Source organism: Asterias amurensis, chromosome 1, assembly GCF_032118995.1.
Source record: "Asterias amurensis chromosome 1, ASM3211899v1".
Classification (NCBI taxonomy): Eukaryota; Metazoa; Echinodermata; class Asteroidea; order Forcipulatida; family Asteriidae; genus Asterias; species Asterias amurensis.
Genome location: NC_092648.1, coordinates 21,822,417 through 21,846,577, shown reverse-complemented (window position 1 = coordinate 21,846,577; position 24,161 = coordinate 21,822,417). Strand labels below are relative to the sequence as shown.

The 24,161-nt window shown below is 37.7% G+C and overlaps 1 protein-coding gene across 2 annotated transcripts; it reads left to right on the top strand.

The window, feature by feature from the left end:
* The first annotated feature begins 3,058 nt into the window (after positions 1-3,058).
* Positions 3,059-23,876, top strand: LOC139950685 (hyalin-like). Of its 2 annotated transcripts, none has more exons than XM_071949588.1 (16): positions 3,059-3,200; positions 7,168-7,410; positions 8,769-9,017; positions 9,413-9,652; positions 10,686-10,931; positions 12,131-12,373; positions 12,947-13,186; positions 14,128-14,367; positions 15,114-15,362; positions 15,943-16,055; positions 16,349-16,407; positions 16,860-17,014; positions 17,970-18,132; positions 20,022-20,077; positions 20,446-20,563; positions 21,169-23,876. In XM_071949588.1, exons 1-16 carry the CDS (start codon positions 3,110-3,112, stop codon positions 21,776-21,778), a joined length of 3,315 nt encoding a protein of 1,104 aa, XP_071805689.1. In that variant the 5' UTR covers positions 3,059-3,109; the 3' UTR covers positions 21,779-23,876. The 2 variants fall into 2 exon arrangements, with proteins under 2 accessions (XP_071805689.1, XP_071805612.1); XM_071949511.1 differs by having other exon boundaries at positions 7,165-7,410.
* Positions 23,877-24,161: the final 285 nt, after the last annotated feature.

Sequence of the window (24,161 nt, the reverse complement as noted above, 5' to 3'; positions counted from 1 at the left end):
AGTCTTTTTTTGCTGCGTGCGCCTTGACTAAATGCTACTGGAATTCTGAACTATCCGCTGTCGCGCCCAAAAAAGTCATATCCGCTGCCGAAATAGTGTCCTTCATACTTTAACCGCGATGTTTTAGCACTCTATTTTCCTGTTGTACAGGAATACCACCCCCTAAATTCCGAACTCCTGTGATTCTAAGCACAAAGTTACGACACAATGTGGGGTGCACCATTCCCCATATTGGGTGCGTTCGTTTAGCTTCCCTGGGTCGACCCCGGTGTGTGGCGGCTTTTTTTTTTCAGGACAAACGTGGGTAACTATCTGCACACGTTCGTCCTGGAAAAAGAAAACGCCACACACTGGGGTCGACCCGGGGAAGCTAAACGAACCCACCCATTGGGTGCATTCGTTTAGCTTCCCTGGGTCGACCCCGATGTGGCGTATTTTATTTTTTTCCAGGACGAACGTGGGCACACAATTTTTCGTCCTGGAAAAGTCGCCTATTTTGTTTTCCAGTACGAACGTGTGCAAATGTTTACCCACGCTCCACCTGGAAAAAAACAGAAGCATCATCACGTGAGCCTTCTCGTCGTGACGTCAGTGCACCTCGGGTCAGCCCCAAGTGAGCCTATCCACAAGTGGGGCTCTATAGGGGCTGGCCCGAGGTGCACTGACGTCACCACGGGAAGGCTCACGTGGTGACGTGTCTGGGGGGTTTTCCAGGTCCGAGGACGAACGTGGGGTAATTGTGTGCCCACGTTCGTCCTGGAAAAAAATAAAATACGCCACATCGGGGTCGACCTAGGGAAGCTAAACGAATGCACCCATTATATCGAGCACCAATGCTCCCTCCATCACCACCTGACAGTGTACCTGACCAGAAACGCAGCCGAGCAAGTGGAAAGTAGGCCTTCAAATGGCGGACTTTTCACGGACTTTAAGGTTCCCAATTACGGTCGTGATTGGTCAATGCATTAGCGGGACGAAGCTTGTCTGATTCAAATAACATTTGAATGTTAAAGTTTACTTTGTTTTAACTTTTTCAAAAGTTTCTTGCCTTGTTTTAGAAGTATAGGCCCTATAGGTAGGTCTAACTTTAACTGTTTTAAATAATGCTCAAACTGGAAATCGACGCCGCTATTCGCAATATTGGGAGAGATTTTATTCACGGGTTACATACCATTTTGCTGTTTCACAATGTGACCAAGTTAAAAGTAAAAACTCATTGTTTTAAAAACTGCACCGCTTGCTACCCATGATGGCGAGTGTTGTTTCACGTCGCAGGCCATTTTCTACTTTTCGGCCCATGGCTCAAAAGTTTGCATACGTTTGTGACTATGACCGAATTTGACGTTTGAAATACAATATGGTGAGTCTTTGCAAAACACGAGAAAGGCTAGGCGACCCTTTCGTCTGAAAAGGTTTCTCGCATAAAAGGAAAACTCATTTCAAAACACATGCCCTGTGGCTTTATGGTAAACAAGGAGCCGCAAAGATCAAAACTGTGTGTGAAATGGAATTAGCCGACCTAAACAATTTTGCTTTTGTCGCTGGTGACGCTAAAAGCGTCTGGCGTTTGGTGTAGGGCCTAATGACTATGGAAATTATGGCATTACAAACTCACTTGATAAGAAAGTACAGCACTTTTGGATATAGTATAATGTATTTTGAGAAACTTTTAACTTCGGAGTGCTACGGTTACGGAAGCTGGTGAAGCTAAAAGGGTCTGGCGTTTGGTGTAGAGGATAATGACTATGAAAATTATGGCATTACAAACTCACTTGATAAGAAGTACAGCACTTTTGGATATAGTATAATGTATTTTGAGAAACTTTTAACTTTGGTGTACAAAAATATGTAACTTTTTATCCCCCAAAATTTGAATCTGAGAGAAGCGTTATACTGACCGGAACGTTTCTTGGATTGTTTTTATTTCAAGTGCAAATTATTCTTTCATCGCGAACATAACCGCTCTTTTTAACTAAAGAAAACGCTACCACTTTTTTAAATAAAGTTTTCACAGGCTATAGTTTAATGGTAAATTCACAACTAAGAATGATTGAAACAAACAGTGGGTTCCAATTATCAAACGTTTACCGAGTGTGACTCCTTCGATATTTGAAAACCATTGACAATAGACCAATATTTGGATGCACAAAATTTTACTTGGTAACGAGCAATGGAGAGCTGTTGATAGTATACAATATTGTGAGAAACGGCTCTCTCTGAAGTAACGAGAAAGAAGTAATTCTCCACTAAAATATTTGAATTAAATTCGAGACCTCAGCTGAGCTAGGTCTCAAATTTAAGCATATGAGAGCATTGCTTTCACAACTTGTATGACAAGGGTGTTTTTCTATTATTCTCTTGCAACTTCGACGACCATGTGGAGAAACACCAAGCGAGTGTCCAGTGCCTTTAAAAAGAAATGAAAACAAATAATTATAAGATTCCATACTCTTGGGTGTGGTACCGATTGCGTGTTGATACCGTGTATAAAGACAGGAGAATATCGATATCATTTCACTACCCAAAGTTTGTTGTGCTAGTTTTCTCACAAAGCTATTACCACTCCAAGGGAAACTGACTGGCTAAATGTGGCTTCTGACTGGTTAAACAAAATAGGAGACTGCATACACTATGGCTTTATAGCTCAGTTAAAAAGATCAACTACACATCAATTCGGAGGTTTCGGGTTCAATTCCCGCAATGTTAAGTTTGTCTTTGTTCAAAAAAAATCACGTCGCAACAAACTGCCCCGCACCACCAATCCACCTGCCTTGAAGTTGAATCAGGTAATAATATACCCTAAAAAAATTCTTTGTCCAGAAATCGGTTACTGTCATCGAGCCGAATATTGTCCTCTAGAGAAAGGGGCAGACAATGCTCACCAGAATTCCAAAATGCTGAATTCAACTCCTTTGTGATGCTAAATGGCTTCAAAATTCTAGCGGCTAAGCACTGCACGGTGTACGACCATGGGTACATGGTACGAACCGGTTGCGCCTCAGTTGTCAGGAGTAATTTCTCATATCTGGAGGCATGATTATATTTTATCGTTCAGGATATATGGATTTTAAGTTGGCGTAGACTGTATGTTTGGCAATCGTTTGGAAATATGGAAGGATTTGACTCAATTCGGTTTGGATGTAGAGTGCTGCTGTTGATTGTTGGAGTTATGAGGCTACCACCAACTGCACACTGCCAGGGTATGTATATAATATGTAAACACGGTACAAACAGATCTATTCGGAAACTTGGTTTTGGTTCTATCTATTGTTGGTATCGTTTGCTCTTGACCAAACACTCGAAATGTAACTCAAACTCAAGGTATATATAGTTGACACATTTCGGCAAACAATTTCTCTATCCTACAGCCACTTTGTCATTCGCTATTACCAATGTCGGACAGTTACGTGTAAGGTCATTTTAACGAGTGAATAACAAATGGTGGTCATATACCTGCATCAACTTCTCGGAAACACCTTTTTTTTAATATTATAACTGGGCCCAATTTCACAGAGTTGCTTTTAAAATAAGTAGAAATCTTGCGTAACTGTTTTCTGGCAAGCACAAATCAGCAGTAAAGCATAATTGTGTGTTGTTTGGTTAGCCAATGGAGGTAGAATTTCTAAACCATGGTTAGCCCAAGCACAATCATGCTTTGCGTAAAGTTGACCCCTGTTCTGCATGTCAACTTGATCTCAACACGGTTGCCATAAACTAGCCCTTTCAGTATTTCGGACATAAACCCTTTTCTTTGACTTATTACCGCAAAAACACAAGTGAACTTAAATTCAGGCCCATCACAGAGCAACAAGTTGTCATAGAATAAAATTACAAAGGGATGTGCAAAAAAATGGTAACATCGGAGAAGAAGAAATAATGTGTTTGCATAACAGATTTGCACTGCAATTTACATTCTAGCCTATATAAAGACTATGAGGAAAAACTTTTTATGAATTTGAGAAATGATTGAAACAATTAGTTTTGATCTGTCCGGACTCCAAAGCTTATGTTCTAAAAGAATGAAAGAACGGAAGGACACCCAAAGGGTTTCTGTTTCACCGTTTTCACGAAGAGCCACTTTAAAGGCAGTGGACACTATTGGTAATTACTCAAAATAATTATTATCATAAAACCTTTCTTGACTACGAGTAATGGGGAGAGGTTGATGGTATAAAACATTGTGAGAAACAGCTCCCTCTGTGACGTAGTTTTCGAAAGAAGTAATTTTTCGCGAATTTGATTTCGAGACCTCAGATTTAGAATTCGAGGTCTCTAACTCAATCATCTGAAAGCACGCAACTTTGTGTGACCATGGTGCGACAAGGGTGTTTTTTTCTTTCATTAATATCTCTCAACTTTGATGACCGATTGAGCTCAAATTTTCACAGGTTTGTTACTTAATGCATATGTTGAGATACACCAAGTGAGAAGACTAGTCCTTGACATTTACCAATAGTGTCCAGTGTCTTTAATGTATGAAAAATGACAAATTATCACAAAAAGGAAGGGACCTATCTGAGTGATGATTGCATTTTGCGTTTTCTAGAAGAGTCACAAGACTCAATTGATATAGGCCTGATACTGCATTGCCACAGGAGAGTTTTCAGTTTGTTTTTCGGGTTTCACAAAGAGTCACAATGTTTAGTGCGGGGTGGCATGGACATGAAAAGTGTGCCCGTTCCCCCCCTATATGAAAATACATTATTTAGTTGGACGTATGAATAATCTCACTTTTGAGCTTTCACTTAGATACACTTATTTTCTTTAACTGATAAACTGATTGCAAATGTTTTAAAAGAAGTCAGTTAGTCGATGGAGAGGTTTACACAGAAATATATTAAAGTTTTAAAACTGCAGATAGGCAGTTTCAAGCTGATGGAACTGAGCACATTGTAGACATAAATCTCAAACAGGGCTTTTCGAAACAAGGTGGCTGTTCGTGAAAAAAAAGTGGCAGTGAAACGTCCTCACTCAACACACAAATATCATAGCACAATTTCTGGTGTGTGGATATCTACACAGAGAAAGAACACACTCCATGATTGTCTTCTCAAGGTTAAAATAACCTACAGGTGGGGCCTTTATACTTTAAACTTTACACATGACCAAACGTTGGTTTAGGTTATTGTCGGGTTTATTTATTTATTTATTTTAAATCTTCTGACATAATTCTTTGTTGGCAGGGGCCGTCCGGGGTAGGGCAAAAGTTTTAAAACCTGTCATCAAAGCGATGTGCCTCCCAAAGTTTCCGAACCAGACAACAATTGTTTCCGTTCATTGTGTCTTTTATTTTGTCCACAGATAACAATGATTTGTCTTTTTGTCTATCCTGAAACAGAATTGGCAGTGTCGGATTGAGCATTTCCGAATCCCCCAAATAACACATTTTTGTTTCGCTGTGTGAAAAAGGTGGACATGCCATCATTTTAACAAACCTATTGAGATCTTGATGCGAAGTTTTAGACCTTTCTATTTACAATGACCCACACCCCTGTTTTAGCCCTGTTTTGTTTTATATGAGGAAGGTGCATCTATGGAAGTTGTACATTGTCCAACAACGGGTAAAGCTGGCGAAGATTCAGTTTGATGGGTTTCCATTCAGTCAAAATTTACAACACAACTGTAAAGGGGACGGGGTGTTGATTTTAAGTGTTAGTCAACCTCTTTACCCAGTCTTTATGATTCCATCCCATCAATTTAAGTTAAAGTCAAATAAAAGCTTTGTGAACATCTTGAGTCAATACGAAGTGTACAGGTATTTATAGCCCATTGAGGGAGTTTGCAAGGGTAGATCATCTAAACAAACAAAAACACACGGATGGGGATATTTGCAACACTTTCAATGGTTCTTTGTCACACGTCCAGCCGACAACACAATTTAATCATCGTTTATGACATTGTGTCCTCGAAATTAAAAGCTTGCCCCATATCACCTACTTGTGATTACGTGTAATGGCCTGTATGTAAAAGGCAAGCTTCGTTGGATTAAAAAATCTTTTTTGAAGCTGTGTTGCTTGTTTATTTCTCATTCTTAACCAAAATATTTCTGTCAAAGAAAAAAACCTATGACCCGTGAGATTTAATCTGGTAATGCCAACAATTACTCATCCTTCGAGGTGACCTCGTTTGTTTTGTCCCTATCAAAACGTAGGAAGGTTACAGGTTAACGCGGGCCGAAATAAACTCGATCACAGGTCAACTCCACCCATGCCAGCGGAAGGCAGTTTTTGTTTCTGTACAGCAAAATTGCCACTGTCGTATAGTGCTTTTCAAAATGTGTTTGCTTCTAAATCGATTTTAAAAAGTTGAATCCTTCACAAAAATCTTCGAGGTTGGCAATTCTATACTACAGAAAACAATACTGCCAGTGGCGCGTGCATCTTGTGTGTTTTAAAAACATTTGTGCGTTTTCGAAACCACGGATTCAGGTTTGGCAACATTCTTCAGGTTTGGTTTCGTTCGCATTTGAAGCCCCATACTGAAAGTGAACATTTTCAGCTGACGGAGCTCAAGCAAGAGCCCAAGCTGAACCACATTGTTTTCGAAAAGGGCAACAAAATCGCTACGAGGGTGTTTTTTTATATATAATTTTGATTCAATTATTATTTTTGGGGGGAGGGACCGGTGTCACATGCAATTATGTCCTCTATGCAATACTATTGCATATGCAAAAATGTCCGCCGGACGGTTTTGCATATAATTATGCAATCGTGTTCGCCCTGTGCATAATGCAATTGTGTCCGCCCAGACACATTTGCATATGCAGTTGTGTCCGCCCCCGTGCAAAACCGTCCTTGCAGTAAATTAAACGCCCTTGGTCGACGGCACACGTTCGTCACTTTTTTTGTTACAAGCTATAAGTGCATGTCATGAATGACATGGGAAATGTTCGGCCGTTGGGTATTCTGCACATTCGTAGGCCACCGGACAGTTTTTGCATAGCCCCGGACACGATTGCATATGCAAAAGTGTCCGGAGCAGACAGTATTGCATGGCGGACACAATTGCATCTGACACCGGTCATCAAAGGGTGTGTTCTCAAATTTGATGATGGGTGAACTTTCATAACAAAAAATTGAAACTATTCAACCATTACATTTTTTTGATATCTTTCAATTTTTTGGGCTTACTTTGTCTGTAATTTTGTTGTCATAATTCCTACAGTAGTTCCAGAACTGTATGGCTGTCCGGACGACATCATAACGGGCACACAGCAAGGCACGACGTACGCAATAGTTTCGTGGTATCCCCCAATTGCACAGGGTGGGACGAGTACAACGACCGTCACTCAAGTCACAAACTACACGCCCGGAGATGCCTTCAACATCGGGGCTACAACGGTCGTGTACACGCTGAACGACATCACGCTGCAAGTGACGATAAATTGTTCATTTGTCATTGAAGTAAAAGGTAAATATTGTTGACTTTCCGTCTATGATATTATTGAATTGACAACACCGAGCTAAAATACCGTGAAACACAGTTTTAGCATGCATGTTTGTTTCCCTGGTTTGGGTGTGGACCAAGTAAAACCGTCAATGGAGGTAGCTAGCCCACCTTGTTGAGCTGTTAATGGCTCCGCTTTTAACATCGGTCTCATTAATGGCTCCGCTTTTAACATCGGTCTCATCACTGAGACCGATGTTAAAAGCGGAGCCATTAACAGCTCAACAAGGTGGGCTAGGAGGTAGCCTGGTAAAACAAGAGAATCTTTTTGGAAAGAGTTTGCCCTTGAACATTTTTACCAACCAATTTATATCGAATGTTGAATTGTTTTTAAATTGTCCACTATTGCATTTCAGTTTCATAATTAGGGGCTGCAGTTAAAACAAAACTCAATTTTTGGACTCAATGGGGTGGGTGGCCTACATTGGCCAACCATGCCAACTAAACCCCTACTCCAAATTTCATGCTGCAGAAATTCACAAAGGGTACGACGACGGGTCTTCTGCATTGCGCATTCGCACTTCATTTTCGTGCTGTACTAAATGTGTTTGAATTGTGCAAACAATCAGTGGCGTGCATGCCATAAGAAAGGACGTGGGTGGCAGTGGGTGCACCCAAATTACACCTACTCAAATCTTTCAAACTTCACAAGTAGTATTAAGCTAACTGGGATGTGTGGTTGGTTGAGAAACGCTCATTGTGTGGTAGAAGACATTACCATAGCATATTTATTGCTAAGAATTTATTGAGTAAATTAAAAAAAGGTTGTATTTTATTCATAGGGCGATTTGTGTACACTATCACCAATGTTAGCAATCAATTATAAATTGGTGGTGTCTCAACCAAAATGAATTTTGTCTCTCGATTTAAAGTTTTAGAAACAAATACTGTAGTCTCATATTCAAGTTAGATACAAGGAGGCACATTTCATTGTACCTGGGCCACAATACTTATTTTGCATTTAAACAGATATTCTTAATTATGAAAGTGAAACAAATAATAAAATGGTAAATTGAATTACACCTGAACTTTATTGAATTGTATAAAATGGAATGGAAGTGACTGTCTAGAATGGTGTAACAATTTAGCAATTTGCCGCAAAGGTAATATTACTGGTCCATTTAGAAAGATAAACCAACTATTTCTAATTTCCAATTAAAACTAATTGTTTCTATATTTTTGTTCTTGTTGGGTTTTGTTTTTTACACTGCTCAATTTTGCCACTAAGCTTCAAAGCTTTCGTTGAGTGCTCCGAACTCGAACATAGTTTCGAAAATTGTTTGTGTTTTCTTATACTGCACTATTGAATCTGTCCACTGCAGACCTCGAGCTACCAGTATTCACAAACTGTCCAACGGATTTTACAAGATCTAAAGTTTCGCCAGATCCTGAACTCGGCATATTAGTCACATGGATTGAGCCAATAGCTACAGACAATGCAGGTCAGGTGACTATCACATCCAATTACAGACCAGATCAGCCATTCAAAGACGGCATTTGGCGAGTACAATACAGTGCAACCGACTCTTCTGGAAACATCGGATCCTGTGTTTTTGATATCACTGTTTATGGTAAGTGGTGGTTGCAAAGTCAACTTAGTAAACAATTTGTTTCGAAGGTAGAGTAAAAGTAGAGTAAAGAAGAGTAAAATAGCAGTAAACTTCCAAGTAAAACCATAGTCTTCTGGGAGAAGTGTTGGTTCTGAGAAAAAAACCTGTAGGCCCGACGTTTGAAAAAGTATACTCAACTAGTCTTTGGGAGAAACTTTGGGTCTCAGAATTCATCGCATCAATAACCTATCTTTCTGAAATTTTGTATATACTAAGCGCCTTAAGTACCTCGTTAGGTAGATACGTGTGCTATATAAGACTTCAACATTATTATTATTAGTTATTATTTTAAACTGAAACAGTAGAACTAAAACATCAAAACATCATAAATACACATTTTTGTTCTCCTTCCACAGTCGGCCTCTTACAGGAATGCCCTGAAAGCATAAATCAAGATACAGATATGGGAAAGAGCTATGCAACAGTGACTTGGACAGGACCGCTCATTCGTAACTTTGACCCATTGGTGGATGTACTCGATCAGAACTATGAGTCTGGAGACATGTTTCCTGTGGGAACCTGGGTTGTTCTGTATCAACTACGGGATGTTAATTCTCAACTGGAAGAGACCTGTTCTTTTGTTGTTAGAGTTGAAGGTATGTTTGTTTTATGTTTAATTATTGGTATCATGGTTAGCACATCACTCATGGACAACACATGATATCATGGACGGCACATGACATGCATGGTTGGCACAAGGTATCATGGGCGGCACAAGGCATCATGGTCGGCACATGGCACTCATGGTCGGCACATGGCACTCATGGTCGGCACATGGCCCTCATGGACGGCACATGGTATCATGGACGGGACATGGCACTCATGGGCGGCAAATGGCATATGGCACTCATGGGATGAACATGGCACTCATGGAGGGAACATGGCACTCATGGATGGGACATGGCACTCATGGGTGGAACATGGCACTCATGGGTGGAACATGGCACTCATGGGTGGAACATGGTACTCATGGGTGGAACATGGCACTCATGGGTGGAACATGGTACTCATGGGTGGAACATGGCACTCATGGGTGGAACATGGTACTCATGGGTGGAACATGGCACTCATGGGTGGAACATGGCACTCATGGGTGGAACATGGTACTCATGGGTGGAACATGGCACTCATGGGTGGAACATGGTACTCATAGGTGGAACATGGCACTCATGGGTGGAACATGGTACTCATGGGTGGAACATGGCACTCATGGGTGGAACATGGCACTCATGGGTGGAACATGGCACTCATTGGTGGAACATGGCACCCCTGGGTGGCACATGTCACTCCTGGGTGGAACATGGCACACATGGGTGGAACAAGGCACTCATGGATGGCACATGGCACTCATGGCACTGATGGGTGGAACATGGCACTCATGGGTGAGGCACATGGCACTCATGGATGGCACATGCCACTCATGGACAACACATGGTGTCCTGGACATCACATGGTGTCCTGGACAGCATATGGCACTCGTGGACAAGACATGATATGAACATAATATATATTGGCGGACATGGACAGCATATACTCTGTACATGTGCAAGTAATAGTCGTAGTCCAGATTTATAAATTAGCTTTAAATTCATTCAGCATACAATTCTGAGTTTTTGTTTTTCTTATTAGATAACGAAAGACCTGTTTTCCTCAGCTGCCCATCGAACATTGCTGCAGAACTGTCTTCATCGATGGAATCCACAGTAGCTGTCACTTGGCAACTTCCAGAATTGACAGACAATTCAGGATCCTTCAGTCTTGCATCTTACTCTAACTCTGGTGATTCTTTTAGAATTGGTGACACAGTTGTGCGTTATACTGCCTCGGATCCCTATGGCAATGAGGCAATCTGTGAATTCAATGTGAAAGTAACAGGTAGGTACTGATAGAAAATGAGTCTTGGTTCAACACTCTCCTGTTATTAATATCTCTCCATAGACCACCTTCACAAGAGGTGAGTGTGCCCCCTCTTGTGATAGTAACAGGAGAGTCTTGAACCAAGACTACTAGAAAAGAGGACTTTAATAACTAAGAAGATTAGAAGAGCAACTAGAAGTAAAATTCTGAACAAATGCATCACTGAGGCTACATATCGGAGCCACATCTTTTACTAGCAGATGTTTCTTATTCTGCAAACTTTATTTCAGACCAAATTTAATCAAAGGTAGCATTCAATGAAGATGCAGTTGCACCCCTTGTCCCAAGCAATGACATTGTTATTAAAACACGCAGACAAAATCAGTAATTTTCAAAGACCTGTTTCCACACATACTTGTGAAAATTTAAGCTTAGATTCAATAGTTTAAGACCCCCATGATGCATGTCTGCACTGTTTTAAAACATTGAGGTCAAACTTCATCGTTACTCAAAAACTACTGCATTTCAGGAAAAAGGGGAATATTTACACTCTGTAACTCATGAGCCATTCTGGGAACATTTATTAATTCAGTCTTTACCAAGAAATACAACCCCCCCCCCCTAAAAAAAGGACCCACTAAAAACAAAACCCACAAATTAATAACATAAACAAAAAATGCAAACTTCCAGCAGAGAAATTTGCTGAGGATGACTTCCCTTTTCTTTTGCAGAACAATCATTAGTTTCACTACATGTAAGTTTATTGGTTATCAACATTCAGGGTTTAAAGACACTGGACACCGTTGGTAGTTGTCAAAGACCATTCTTCTCACTTGGTTCTCACTTCTCAACATAAAAAAATGCACAAAATAACAAAACCTTTGAAAGTTTGAGCTCAATTGGTCATCAAAGTTGTGAGAGAACAATGTAAGAAAAAAATGCAATTGTCGCACAAGTTTTGTGCTTTCAGATGCATGATTTCGAGACCTTATAATCTAATTCTGAGGTCTTGAAATCAGATTAAAATTTCAGTGAGAAATTACTTCTTTATCAAATACTACCTTACTTCAGAGGGAGCCATTTCTCACAATGTTTTATACTATCAAAAGCTCTCCATTGATCGTTAACAAGTAAGTTTTGATGCTAACAATTATTTTAAAGTAATTACCAATAGTGTCCACTGCCTTTAAAACGTCTGTGTTTTTTCCTTCTCATAGATGTGAGGGATGTTGAATTTACCATGTGCCCAGATGACATCATCAAAACTTTGCTGATTGGCCAATCCAGAATATTCATTGCATGGCAGGAGCCAATCATCTCATTGGAAGACCGTGACATCACAGTAACAGCCAGTCATCAACCAGGAGATGCATTTGAAACTGGTCAGACATCAGTCAGCTACACAGCTGTAGATTCATTGGGAAATGTAGGATTCTGCAATTTCAGCATCATTGTCACAGGCAAGTGTTCAAATAAGTAATAAGATTAAAACTTTTGTGTAAACTATGATTATTTGTTCATTAATCATTATTTTGTATTTATACAGGGGTTTGTTTTGTAATGATTTGATGATAAATGAACCAGTAAATACAACCCACTTCATATGTAATAATTGAAAGTGTGTTAAGTATAAACAAATCTAAACTTGAAGACAAAATATCAAAATCGAAAATTAACATTTCTTTATGCCAAACAACTACTTTGGAGACTACTCTTGATCAATAAACTACATAATACCAGAACTCCTAACGATTCAAATTCATGTTTATGAAACCAATACAACTGCCTTGCAGTTCTGAGCTGACGAATTCTGACCCCTTATACGTATAACTTTTTAATAAAGCCACTCTCTGAACAATTCTAAGAATCTAAGGGATTGATTTAAGAACCAATAACTGTTTTTGTGTTCTAGAATTATTAAAACATGTTCTTTTAGGTTTTGTTCAGTCCACGTTGTAAATGTTTTTTGAAAAGTTACTTCTGACAACTTTCGGTTCTCTCGAGAGCTCAATTGTGTATTTTAAATCTTACAGGATTCCCTTTCAATCAGTTCACACGGACAGAGGGATTTTTTCTTCCTGGTCGAGATGATCTGATTTTATTGCTGGATGTGGAGCAATGCCTCCGAGCTTGTATTATGGAGACAACGTTTGTATGTCGCTCTGTTGACATCGATGACCAGGGAAAATGTCGTCTCAGTCAGTCAATCGACGATGACTTCTTGGCCGTGCTTGCCAGTAATGCTGCCTTCACTTACTATAAGAGGTTAATGGGTATGTGTTATGGTTCAAACTCCTTTTGACAATCTGGGATGTAGGTGAGAAGTAGACACACACGCCTTTACCTTCAAGGTTTACACTAGTGAGATGAAAAATTGCAAGTTATATCAGCTTTTGTTGCTGCAGGTAGGGTTTTAGGTTTGGCATGTTGGCTGACCGGTACTGCAGCCAGTAGACCAAAAAATTATTTTAGTTAAACTCATTCAGCTTTTAGCAAAAAGAAAACAGGTTAAAAGTTATACCCTTTAAAAAAGCTTTGGGAAAAAAAATGAAATAAAAATTGCAATTCTGAATTTATGGAGACTACTCAGTTACTCAGTTCTGAAAGAACTGTGATGCTTATTTTAACTACTACCTGGACAGAAGGTAGGAAATTGGACAAGACGACTACTTTCACTTAGTGGTTCGTTATTAACTTCACCGCTGCAGAGTCAGATCTTAATTGGTCTCAATGTTTCAACTATAGCCTGCTCTAGTAACCTCCTTACGATGACTAGAGCAGGCTTGTCCTATCGTAGATATACACATGGTGTTTCCACAAACTGAATATAGATAGATACCTCAACACCCACAATCTAACAAATGTTATAAATCTGTTTAAAGGGAAGGTACACGTTTGGTAATTGTCAAAGACCAGTCTTCTCACTTGGTGTATCCCATCATATGCATACGATAACAAGCCTGTGAAAATCTTTGCTCAATCGGTCATCAGAGTTGAAAGAAAATGATGAAAGAAAAAAACACCCTCGTTGGACGAATTTGTGTACTTTCAGATAGGAATACTAGAAGTCTTTTATTATTTTAAAGTTGTTTCCCACAATGTTTTATAATATCTCAACAGCTCTCCAATGCTCGTTACCAAGTCAGTTTTTAATTTAATATTTGTTTTGAGTAATTACCAAACATGTATATTCCCTTTGAACTTCCCAATCCAGGTAACTCTATTGCTTTAGTGGGATGTCCGAATGATATCAACCGACCAGCCGATGCAGGGAAAGCCTCTGCAACTATAAGTTGGCTTGAACCTACCATAGAATCAGCACAGGGCATGTCATCTCTCACAGTCAGCCACCCATCTGGGTCTCAGTTCACCTTGGGGAACACAAGAGTGGTGTATACAGCCACAGACAACATGGGCTTTACTGCAACATGCAGTTTCTTAATTACTATTGAAGGTGTGTGTTTGCAGCCATGATAAATTTATAATAATTAAAATGTGTTTGTTATAAGTGTTATTGTATTCCTTGGTATGTAGTATAACATGTCAACATTTTAATATTTTACATAATGCAATACAATTGGAACTTAAATTTCATGTATTTTTTATACTAGATGATGAATAAATCAATTCAATTCAATTCAAAAGAATGAAATTTGTACAGGTGAAGCTTGTAAACAACATGTGGTTCAAATTGCTACCAAACCATGCTAAAAAAAACACGGTTTTATAAGCATCTCCTCTGTTCTATTAAGTTTTTCCCAAGATTCTTATTTCCAAATACTTCCTTCTTTGAAGTTAAGTTATTTGGTCAAATTTGTTATAATTTTTCTAATTTTTTTCTTCTTCATACTTAAATGCATAAGCAATTAAATTTCCTCTTTGTGAAGAAGAAACAAACTTCTGGTTCAAGTCAGGTAGACTATCATTATTTTCATTGTTAAATGAACAGCATCCTTCAAATCTTCACAGGACCACTTTAGAAGCACCAAGATCCACAAGAGAAATTGGTTTTAAAGGTTCTCTTATCATTGCCTTTCTCTTTATTCTTCTTCTCACTTCTTTTTGTGCAACAAATGAAAAGCATCCTTCAAATCTTCACAGCACAACTGATAGAAGCACCAAGATCTACTAGAGAAATTAATTTTATAGGTTCTCTTAGGATTGCGTTTCTCTTTATTCTTCTCTCTTCTTTTTCTACAGATAATGAGCGTCCGCTAATAAGGTATTGCCCAGAGTCTAGTATCCATCTCACCCAAGAGAAAGAAGATGTAAGAGTATCTTGGATTGAACCAACTGCAACTGACAACTCGGGATCTGTCCAACTTCAGAGCAATTACAAGCCTGGAGACTGGTTCTCGCTCGGCTCAACCAAAGTCACATACGTTGCTCAGGATGAAGCAGGGCACCACGTTGAATGTTCATTTGATATAGTAGTACAAGAAATCCCAGGTAGATATCAAGAAATTTTGAAGGTTAAGGTTTGATAATGCATTAATTATTCAGTATCAAAAGATATGTAAATGAAACGTGCAATAAGGTTATTTGGGATCAGCAACTCACTAAATTAAGACGGGGTTTCACTGAATTTTATGGGTGTAATTTTGAGGGTTGAATTTATTAAATTCTGAGGTGTGAATTTTTGTAGTTAAAACAGTAGCCACAAAAAAATACATCACAAGTATGTTTAGTTTGAAGAATTGTTTTGTTAATAAATGGTATTATTTTGTAAATACAATCTTGGTTGGCTTAAAGGGAAGGTACACATTTGATAATTACTCAAAACAAATATTAACTTAAAAACTGACTTGGTAATGAGCATTGGAGAGCTGTTGATGGTATAAAACGTTGTGAGAAAACGGCTCCCTCTGAAGTAGCATAGATTTTGAGAAAGAGGTTTTTTCTCACTAAGATAATAAAAGACTTCTAGGCAGAAGTTTTTTATTCCTATCTGAAAGCACACAAATTCGTCCAACCAGTTAATTTGCGTACATTCTGATAATTAAAAGAAGTGTTTGATCTTTAATTTCAGACTCCCACTATCTATCTATTATACTGGTTCTACTCAATTTTGCCTACACGGACGCTCTGCAAGATAACACCTCCAAACAGTTTCAGGCATTGTCATCAGCGATTGTAAACGATGTAAGTTGTTTTGCTCCCCAATAACACTTTTGCCCCCAAAAATACTTGTGAGTTATTTTTTTTATATTTTTTACAAACAGGACTTGTTTATTGCCAATTTTGCAAGAAATCTCTTAAAACTTATTTGTATCATATGCTGTATTTAAGTTCCATTGGTTTGCTCACTTTACAGTGCTTTGATCTTGTTTTATATATGTATGTTTGTTGTTATTATTTATGAAATGCACAATTTAAGCAAATATCAAAACTTTCTTTTACCAAATCTAAACCATTCTTCTTCCTTTCCCCAACAGCTGGTGAGGGTGTTTTCTGATGATGACACAATGCTTGGTAGTCACATAGACAAGTTTGGGTACATAATGTAAATTGTTCACCAATCTAATGATAAAAAAATGTCTTTCAGATAATCCTCTAGATATATAGAATCTTAGCTACACAAACTATAGTGATCAGACAAGTACAGTTTATAAAATAAGCAGACTAGGCTAAATGGACTTATATTTGGGGTAAAATTTCTCAAATTTCTTTTTTACATAAATTTTATTCTTCAAATTTGAGGACTCCACTTTATTAAGCCTACTAAGTAAGTTACTTCTTTAAAATAAAAAATAAAAAATAATTCAAATTAATGGTTAAGCTATATAGCAGAGGGACTATCTGAACATAGTTTATGGGGTCACAGATTATTTTATAATTTTCCCAGTTAATTTCTTTGCTCAGCATTATTTTCTGATTAGCTAATGTCATGAAATTGGGTCCTGGTAAAATCTAAGACTAACAGCAACTTTTTATTTATTTAAACAGGGCAGAGGAAGGTGGCGTAGTTGCCTACACTGGTATTGGATTCTCAATTATTTTGAGCCCCGAGGACCAACATAACCGACTTGATACAGTTTTAAACGCCATACACCGGGGTGAACTAACCAACGTGGCAGAGGTGCAATTGGAAAATGAGGATGGTAATCAAACACATTTATGTTTGTTAATATTTTGTTGTTTTTAATAGCTGTTAATTTGCATTGGGGTGATGAATATTGTTTGTGGCAGATGCGCAACTGGAAAAGAGGATGAAAACCAAACATATTTTATACTTTTTTAAATTGTAAATTTGTAATAGCTTTATTAAATTTGCTTCGAGGATGAAGAATATTATTTGAGGTTACCCATATAAATGCATGTGTATTATAAGAACTGTTTTTATTTACTCGGTACACGAGTCCTGAAAAAAGTCCACAGGAAAATTATTTAGATGGGATTTGAACCCCTTACCTTTCCCATTCCAGAGCAAAAGTGTTTACCACTGAAATTTCCTGAGAAGTAAGAGAAAGTTTAAATGCTATGTTTTACTGTCTCTTGCTTCCAGGCAATGTCTGTGGTCTAGTAGTAAGACATCTACTCTAGAATGACAAATGTCATGGGTTTGAATCAGTTGTCATATGCAAAGCTTTTTGTTTGAAGTGCTTTAATTTTTGAGAAAGGTAGTACACAAGTATATTAGCCAGGCGTTGTTAACATTAGGGTTTGCTTTTTTCACTCCTTCTGGTTTAGGTCTATTGTTGGCATCTTTTTATGTTAATTTTTTAAAATTTTGTTTCCAAAATTTGAAGACTACAAATTTAGGTCCTTTGTTAATGTTACTTAAATCTTATTATGAAAGTAGTATTTATTGGTTTTCCTTGAAACAGCATTGTTATCTTGAGGATATAGGAAAGATTAGTTATAAGCTTCTTTTAAAAACTTGCAGAATACAAATTTAGGTACTTTGTGAATGTTTTTAAACTCTAATCATGAACTTAGAATTTATTGTTGTTTCTGAAACAGCAATTTTTTCTTTTGGATATGGGAAAGTTTATATTGCTGTTAAGTTACCTTCAATTTAACCCTTTTTTCATTTGTTGAAATGTCCGTTCTCAGGATCTAAAGAAGTTTTAGATGAGTGTGTGACATTACCGTGTCCGAAAGACATGACTTGTAAAGCTGAAGGGAGGAAGTGCACTGCAACCTGTCAAGATAACATTGGCTATTGTCTCAACGATGGTGTATGTGGGATAGACGCTCAAAACCTTGTCATTTGCTAGTAAGTTTTGGCCAAGTGACTTTGGATATGGCTATGGATGTTGGCTGCTGATGGCCGCAATGACAATATTGGAAAATGTTTTTTTTTCTTTTTTAGTTTTGGCCATATACAGGCATGATATCTCCTACTTTAGCCAGACTTCCGTTTTTTTTTGCCCTCAGAAAAATAAAAAAAAGCTGTGATTAAATTGCCTGAAAAGCCCATTAAATCCTACTCCTTATGAATGAGAAGGTCAGCCCTTGTACTCAGGAAGATTTTCTTAGCTTTTTCATGCCCATGCGTTTAGCCTCTGCAAAAGCCGTTAATTTGGACACAAGACTTCAGAAGCGTTGGCCCAACTTTACAATGGCACGTTGTAAATCAGCTATTTTTCTTCTTTATGTACCTTTGAAACCATTTGAATATTTTGGTATTGACTACAAACAGACTGTACTGTACAAATGTCACACATGGCTGTATAACTGTTTGCCATGCAACTTACCATTTTGGGATTCAAGTTGTATGTAAATATTATATATAGAAACGCATGTAAAAGCCACATCGCCTACACTCTTATTTTTGGGTGCTATGTTTGCTGTATGCATTATAACTTTCTCTGTACTTTCATTTCATCAATTAATATTTTTATTGTTATAAATTAAAACCAATTAGTTTATAATCTAAAGGGACCATGCCCTGTATAAGCCTAAGCGTTTTTTCTGGTGCCCCTTTTGTATCACCCTTTGTACCTATTGCTTGTATATTTTTTAGTATTAATATTTACGGTGTTATTTGGAAAATCAAAACAAACAAACAAACAAACAAACAAACAAACAAACAAATAAATGGGAAGGATTAAAAAGTTAATCCAACGGATTGTAATTAGGGACCAATACATTTTTAGATTTAAAATTAAATCATTTAGGTTTTAATTTTAATTGCTTGGGGTTTATTTTTAAATCATAAAATGGATTTGTCCCTAATTACAGTCCTTTTGGATTAACCTTTAAATCTCTCCTATTTTAGATGATACATGCAAACTGCACAATGACATTGACTCCCAAAATGAAAGGTAGAGCAGTCCAGAGTACTGTGATAACGAAATTAGGTGAATTGAGTCAATTCATGTTGTAGCCACCTTGCTCCCAGTTGGGGCTGGCCCCTTTGTACAGGGTGAGAAAAAAACAGTTGACTGAGATTTATGATTTAAAAACAAAACAACAAATAACTTTCAAAACCCAAGGGGAGCACGTAATAAGCAAGCATTCTGTCCTGCTCATTGGAACAAAAGAATGAAACAAATTGATAATTTTTAAGAGAAGTTATGCCTGTTTTACTGAAAGCACTCATGTTTGTAGCTGTCCATGGAATTTTAATGCTTGCTTGACCGAATCTTCACAGCTAAAATTCTTTCCTTACATTCAGATTTTTTTTTTCATAGTAGACTTATTCTGTGGACAGTTTGCACAATGAGTATCTTTACCAAAATAGACATAACTCCTCTTGATCGATTTATTTCATTCCTTTTTCCTAATAAGCAGGAGAGAGTGCTCGTTAAATATATATGCTTTACTGAACTTTTGATATAAAAAAAACACCAATTCCGGTCAAAAAGGGCCCTGTAGTAACTGGACAAAAAAATAGAATGGAAAATTCTTCATAAAGCACTCAGATTCATCTAAAGAGGAGTCAGTGTTGTCATAGCAATTTGTACTGTGACATCACACTCTGCTTAGCAATCAAGAGTAATTTGCAGTTAAGATGAATCTAAGCTCATTGTGAAATCAAGCCCTGCAGTATTGTTAAGGGCTTTTATGTGCAACTAGTTAAAGTAACTATACTTTTTTTATATACACAGTGATAATGCTTTAGAATTAATATTTCACACTTTGTTTTTCTGCTCTTCTCAGTTGTAGGAGCCCAAACATTTACGGCACAAGATGTCAGATTACTGTGTCCCTCACAGGTGAGTAGCTGCCATGTTATTGTATAGTAAAAGGAAGAGACAGAGGTATGAACTCTATAAAAAAAAAACATTCCAGAAATCCAGACCCTGAGCTTAAAATTACACAATTTTGTACTTTCATCTAAAAAGGGAGAAAAGTTAGCCAAAAGATAATGTCCTCTTAATCTATAGCTACTGTTTGTGACGCGTAACTTTCATTTTAAAGAAACTTATTGATATTTTTGGCCCGAATACTGAGTATTTATTAGTTCAATGATTTTTTTAGGACTGAGTAACTAATAATGTAAAGTTGATTGAGTTTGTTTTTTGCAGAAAGAGTTTTCACAGTCATTTTTCCCCCTTAAATCTCTCTCTTAATATGTCTACAGGGAAGCAGCTTGTGTTTGTCATCCTAGGTATCATCTGGGTGTTCATGCTGATCTTTGCCATCACTGCATATATTATTGCACTCATCCGCAGGAAACATACTAAACAAATGATGGAACTGTAAGTCAATCTATTTATGCTTATCACACACATGAAAAACATTTTTAGAGAGTAATACAAACTGATAGTACAACAGGTGCAATTGGAAATGTGTCTTTGATGATACAAGCATGATAATTTACACAGTTGGAGTATGTCACGAAAACAGTTATTTTGCTAGGGTCATCACAGATTTGAATTAAAATAAAAAGTTTTATGTAGAACAACAAACAATGACAGCCATGTAGAAACATTCGAAAATAGCTTGTTCTCACCTAAAATCTTGCACAATTTAAATAAGTTCTTGTATCATTATTCTCTAACTTATTCAGAAGAGCCAATTGACGGGTGTACCAACACCAACTCAATGACCCACTTTTAACAATTCTAGGCCATCGGTTTCCTTCCACTGAAAAATCTTTTCTGGTTGGTTCTGTGATCAAACATATATTAATGTGGCTGGCTGCCAAAAGGGCCCTTGCATTTCTGCGGTATGAGCACATAGCATCTGGGTCCTTCACAGTTCAGCTTTTCAACTGTGAGTAAGGATGATGATCATTGTTCAAAATATTATTATTTTCTTAAGAAGATACCTGAATAGTTTTATTTTCTTCTTTCTTTTTCAGTAAATCTGCTACCAATGGGAAAAATCAAGCTGTTGATCTAAGCATCGTCCCTAATAATAATAATAGAAATGCGACCGATGACAGCTTTTCCGGCCAGAAAAAAGAGGGGGAAAGTTCAGATACTGAATTTGATATAACAAGTAATACAGAGCAACCGAGGAACTGGAATGATGCAAATCACTCCTCCATTTATGTGGACCAGAGGCTTTATTCTAATAATACATCTACCACCCCCAACAGTGGGACAGACATTGCTAGTTTCCAGAGTACAGATCATACTTCCGAACTGCAGATACACGACAGTAATCTTACAGGCACGAGTACACAGTTGAACTTGGAAAGCACTGCTTTGGCCGATGATGCAATTCCTCCAGATTTGACATCCTCCTATGATGGCACGATAAGCAATCCTGTCTTTGAATGTGACGAGTACAATGAAAGTGCATCAAATGAAGAAAGGATTGCGGCTGATGGTGGCGGGACTCAAACGCCGCTTGGAGCGAAACCACCAAGCTTAGTTAGCAGATCATCACATTTTGCTTCAACTAACTTTGGGGAGGAGGGAAATTTTATCATGCTGGACGATGAAGATGAGTCGCTTATTATTTGAAAATATTCACAGAAATACGTGCAAAACTACATGGCTTATTTTATGCTGAAATCTAAATCCTTCTATTAGTATTGAAGAATACCTTGATGGTCTCAGTATTTACATTTATTGATCAACATAAGTCTTTATTGAGAAAAATGACAGTCAACTTGTATTCTATATTAATTACTCTTCTTAAACAAATATTTGACAACATAAAATCAGCTTAGGATGGTGGGTATTTTACAATTTTTAACTTTAAATTGTAAAAGAAAAATTGATAACTCTAGGAAAAATATATACATTTTTCTGTTAATTGAGAGTTCAGCACTGGCTTTCTTCCCCTCTTCTGCATTTAAGGGGCGAGGGTATTACTGTTGGAAAGCAGGCAGTGAGAAATAGCTTAAAGTCTTTAGCTCTATAGAAATGGTAATCGTGATAGTATTACTGAAGCTTAAATATTTGTAGAACCTGTCTGTACCCAGTTTTGGGGTTGTGAGTTCACTCACAGGTCATCAGGGACTGTAGGTAAAAAATGGGCTCAGCCAAGCCCATTAAATCGTGTATATAACAAAACCCATTTCAACATGTAAAATTTTGTTTTTGCAAATCAGTGGTGAACCAATGTGGAAAGTGCCAGAAAGCTTCATTACATAGGTGTGTGTGTCCAAGGAACTTCTTTTCATTTGGTCGATAATATTAGAAAAAAGAATTTTGTCCCCTAAACAAATTTGTTTACCTGTAACCGTTCTTGCTTACGTCCCGCCATACATTTGTTCAAATGGTGTCCTTGACTTGAGGTTTGATGAAAGTTTCAGTTTTGAACTGAGGACCTCTCTGGGGACACTTCTTGTTGAGCTGATCATCAGTTCAAAACTATTGAAGTTCCATTCAGAGATTGGGTTAATTAATTGTTATTGTATGACAATTATCCAAGATAAATTGTATTATTAACCAAGTACTGAGTTTAAACTAAAATTTTAAAAGAAATTTTTTTATAGGAAAACTGCTGTTTGAACTGCTGGCTTTTCCTTTACAAAGGATTGTATTAAGTTATGTACTTTAGTTGTGAATATCAGGCTTACTATCTGAGGTGCATTCTGTAATTCAACTAGAAAAGCTTGAATTATTCAGACCATTGTCCTGAAAAATGAAACGGTATTCAGCCTTGCTTGTAAGTCAGCAACAGCAATACTTATGTAAAGCATTTCATGTGGATAAATATAATGTTATTCTAAAACATGGGGCGAAACTTGCTTTCTGTTACAAGGCAGGCCTTTAATTACTCTGAAGAATGGCCTCTGTGGTCCTGGTCTTAGCCTCGGTGCCCCTTAAAAAAATGTCCAACAGACTTGAGACTTTAAGATTTTCCAATGGATGTGTCCTTTGCCTTTCCTTTTCTCTAAAAAAGGAATTCCAGGCCTGGAAAGGGCAAGCTAACGAAAGTAACATTCAGGGGCCATTCAGTATTGTCAATGTTTAAATATATAAAAAAAAATCTCGAAATTGTGGGTGGGTCGAAAGAAAAAAACTGAGAATCTTAATTCAATTTTTAGATGTGGGAAAAAAACTCCAACTGGGAAAAACCAGCACCATAGGCAAAGATGTAATAAACTAAAAGAAAACAAAATACCCAGCTGGCCAAGATCATCAGAATTTCATTCCCGATTAAACTACAAAGTGAAATGTTTTTAAAAAGGTTTTTTAAACCATTAAAAACAACTGATGTTGGCGTCCCAATGCTATAAAATATCTGGTTCATTTAAGACATTACTTTGTTCTTCAGTGTATAGATTAAATGATGAAGCCATTCAGTATTTTTATAACATTGAGTATTCTATACGGCCTCTAAAGGATGTTGTCTTCATGAAACACTTACTGAACCCATTCTGGGAATAGACCGATCCAGTAGGCTCCGCCCACGGTGCACGTGTGAGTAAGAACTCGTGGGGCTCTCCAATGCCTTTCTGCACAACTCTGCCGCGCGCGCCAAGATATGCGAACGCATGTCGGACCTTATTTGTCTGACCTTCGTTGCGTTGTGATTGGTTAATACGCAATGGGGCGGAGCCAGGGCGGAGCTTAGTGAATCGGTCTATTAGCCGGAGTCTAGGGGATGTGCAGGAATACAGTTTTAACTTTAAAAAGTTTCGCAGAAAGCAATGAATGCATGGTTAAAGGAACACATTGCCTTGGATCGGACGAGTTGGTCTTTTAAAAGCAGTTGAAACCGTTTGTTATGAAATACATATGGTTAGAAAGATATTTTAAAAGTAGAATATAATAATCCACACAAGTATCACTCGAAATTGCACGGTGTTCCTTTTACGTCGTGCACTAACACGGTCCACCATTTATGGGAGTCAAAATGTTGACTCCCATTAATGGCCGAACGTGTTTCTTC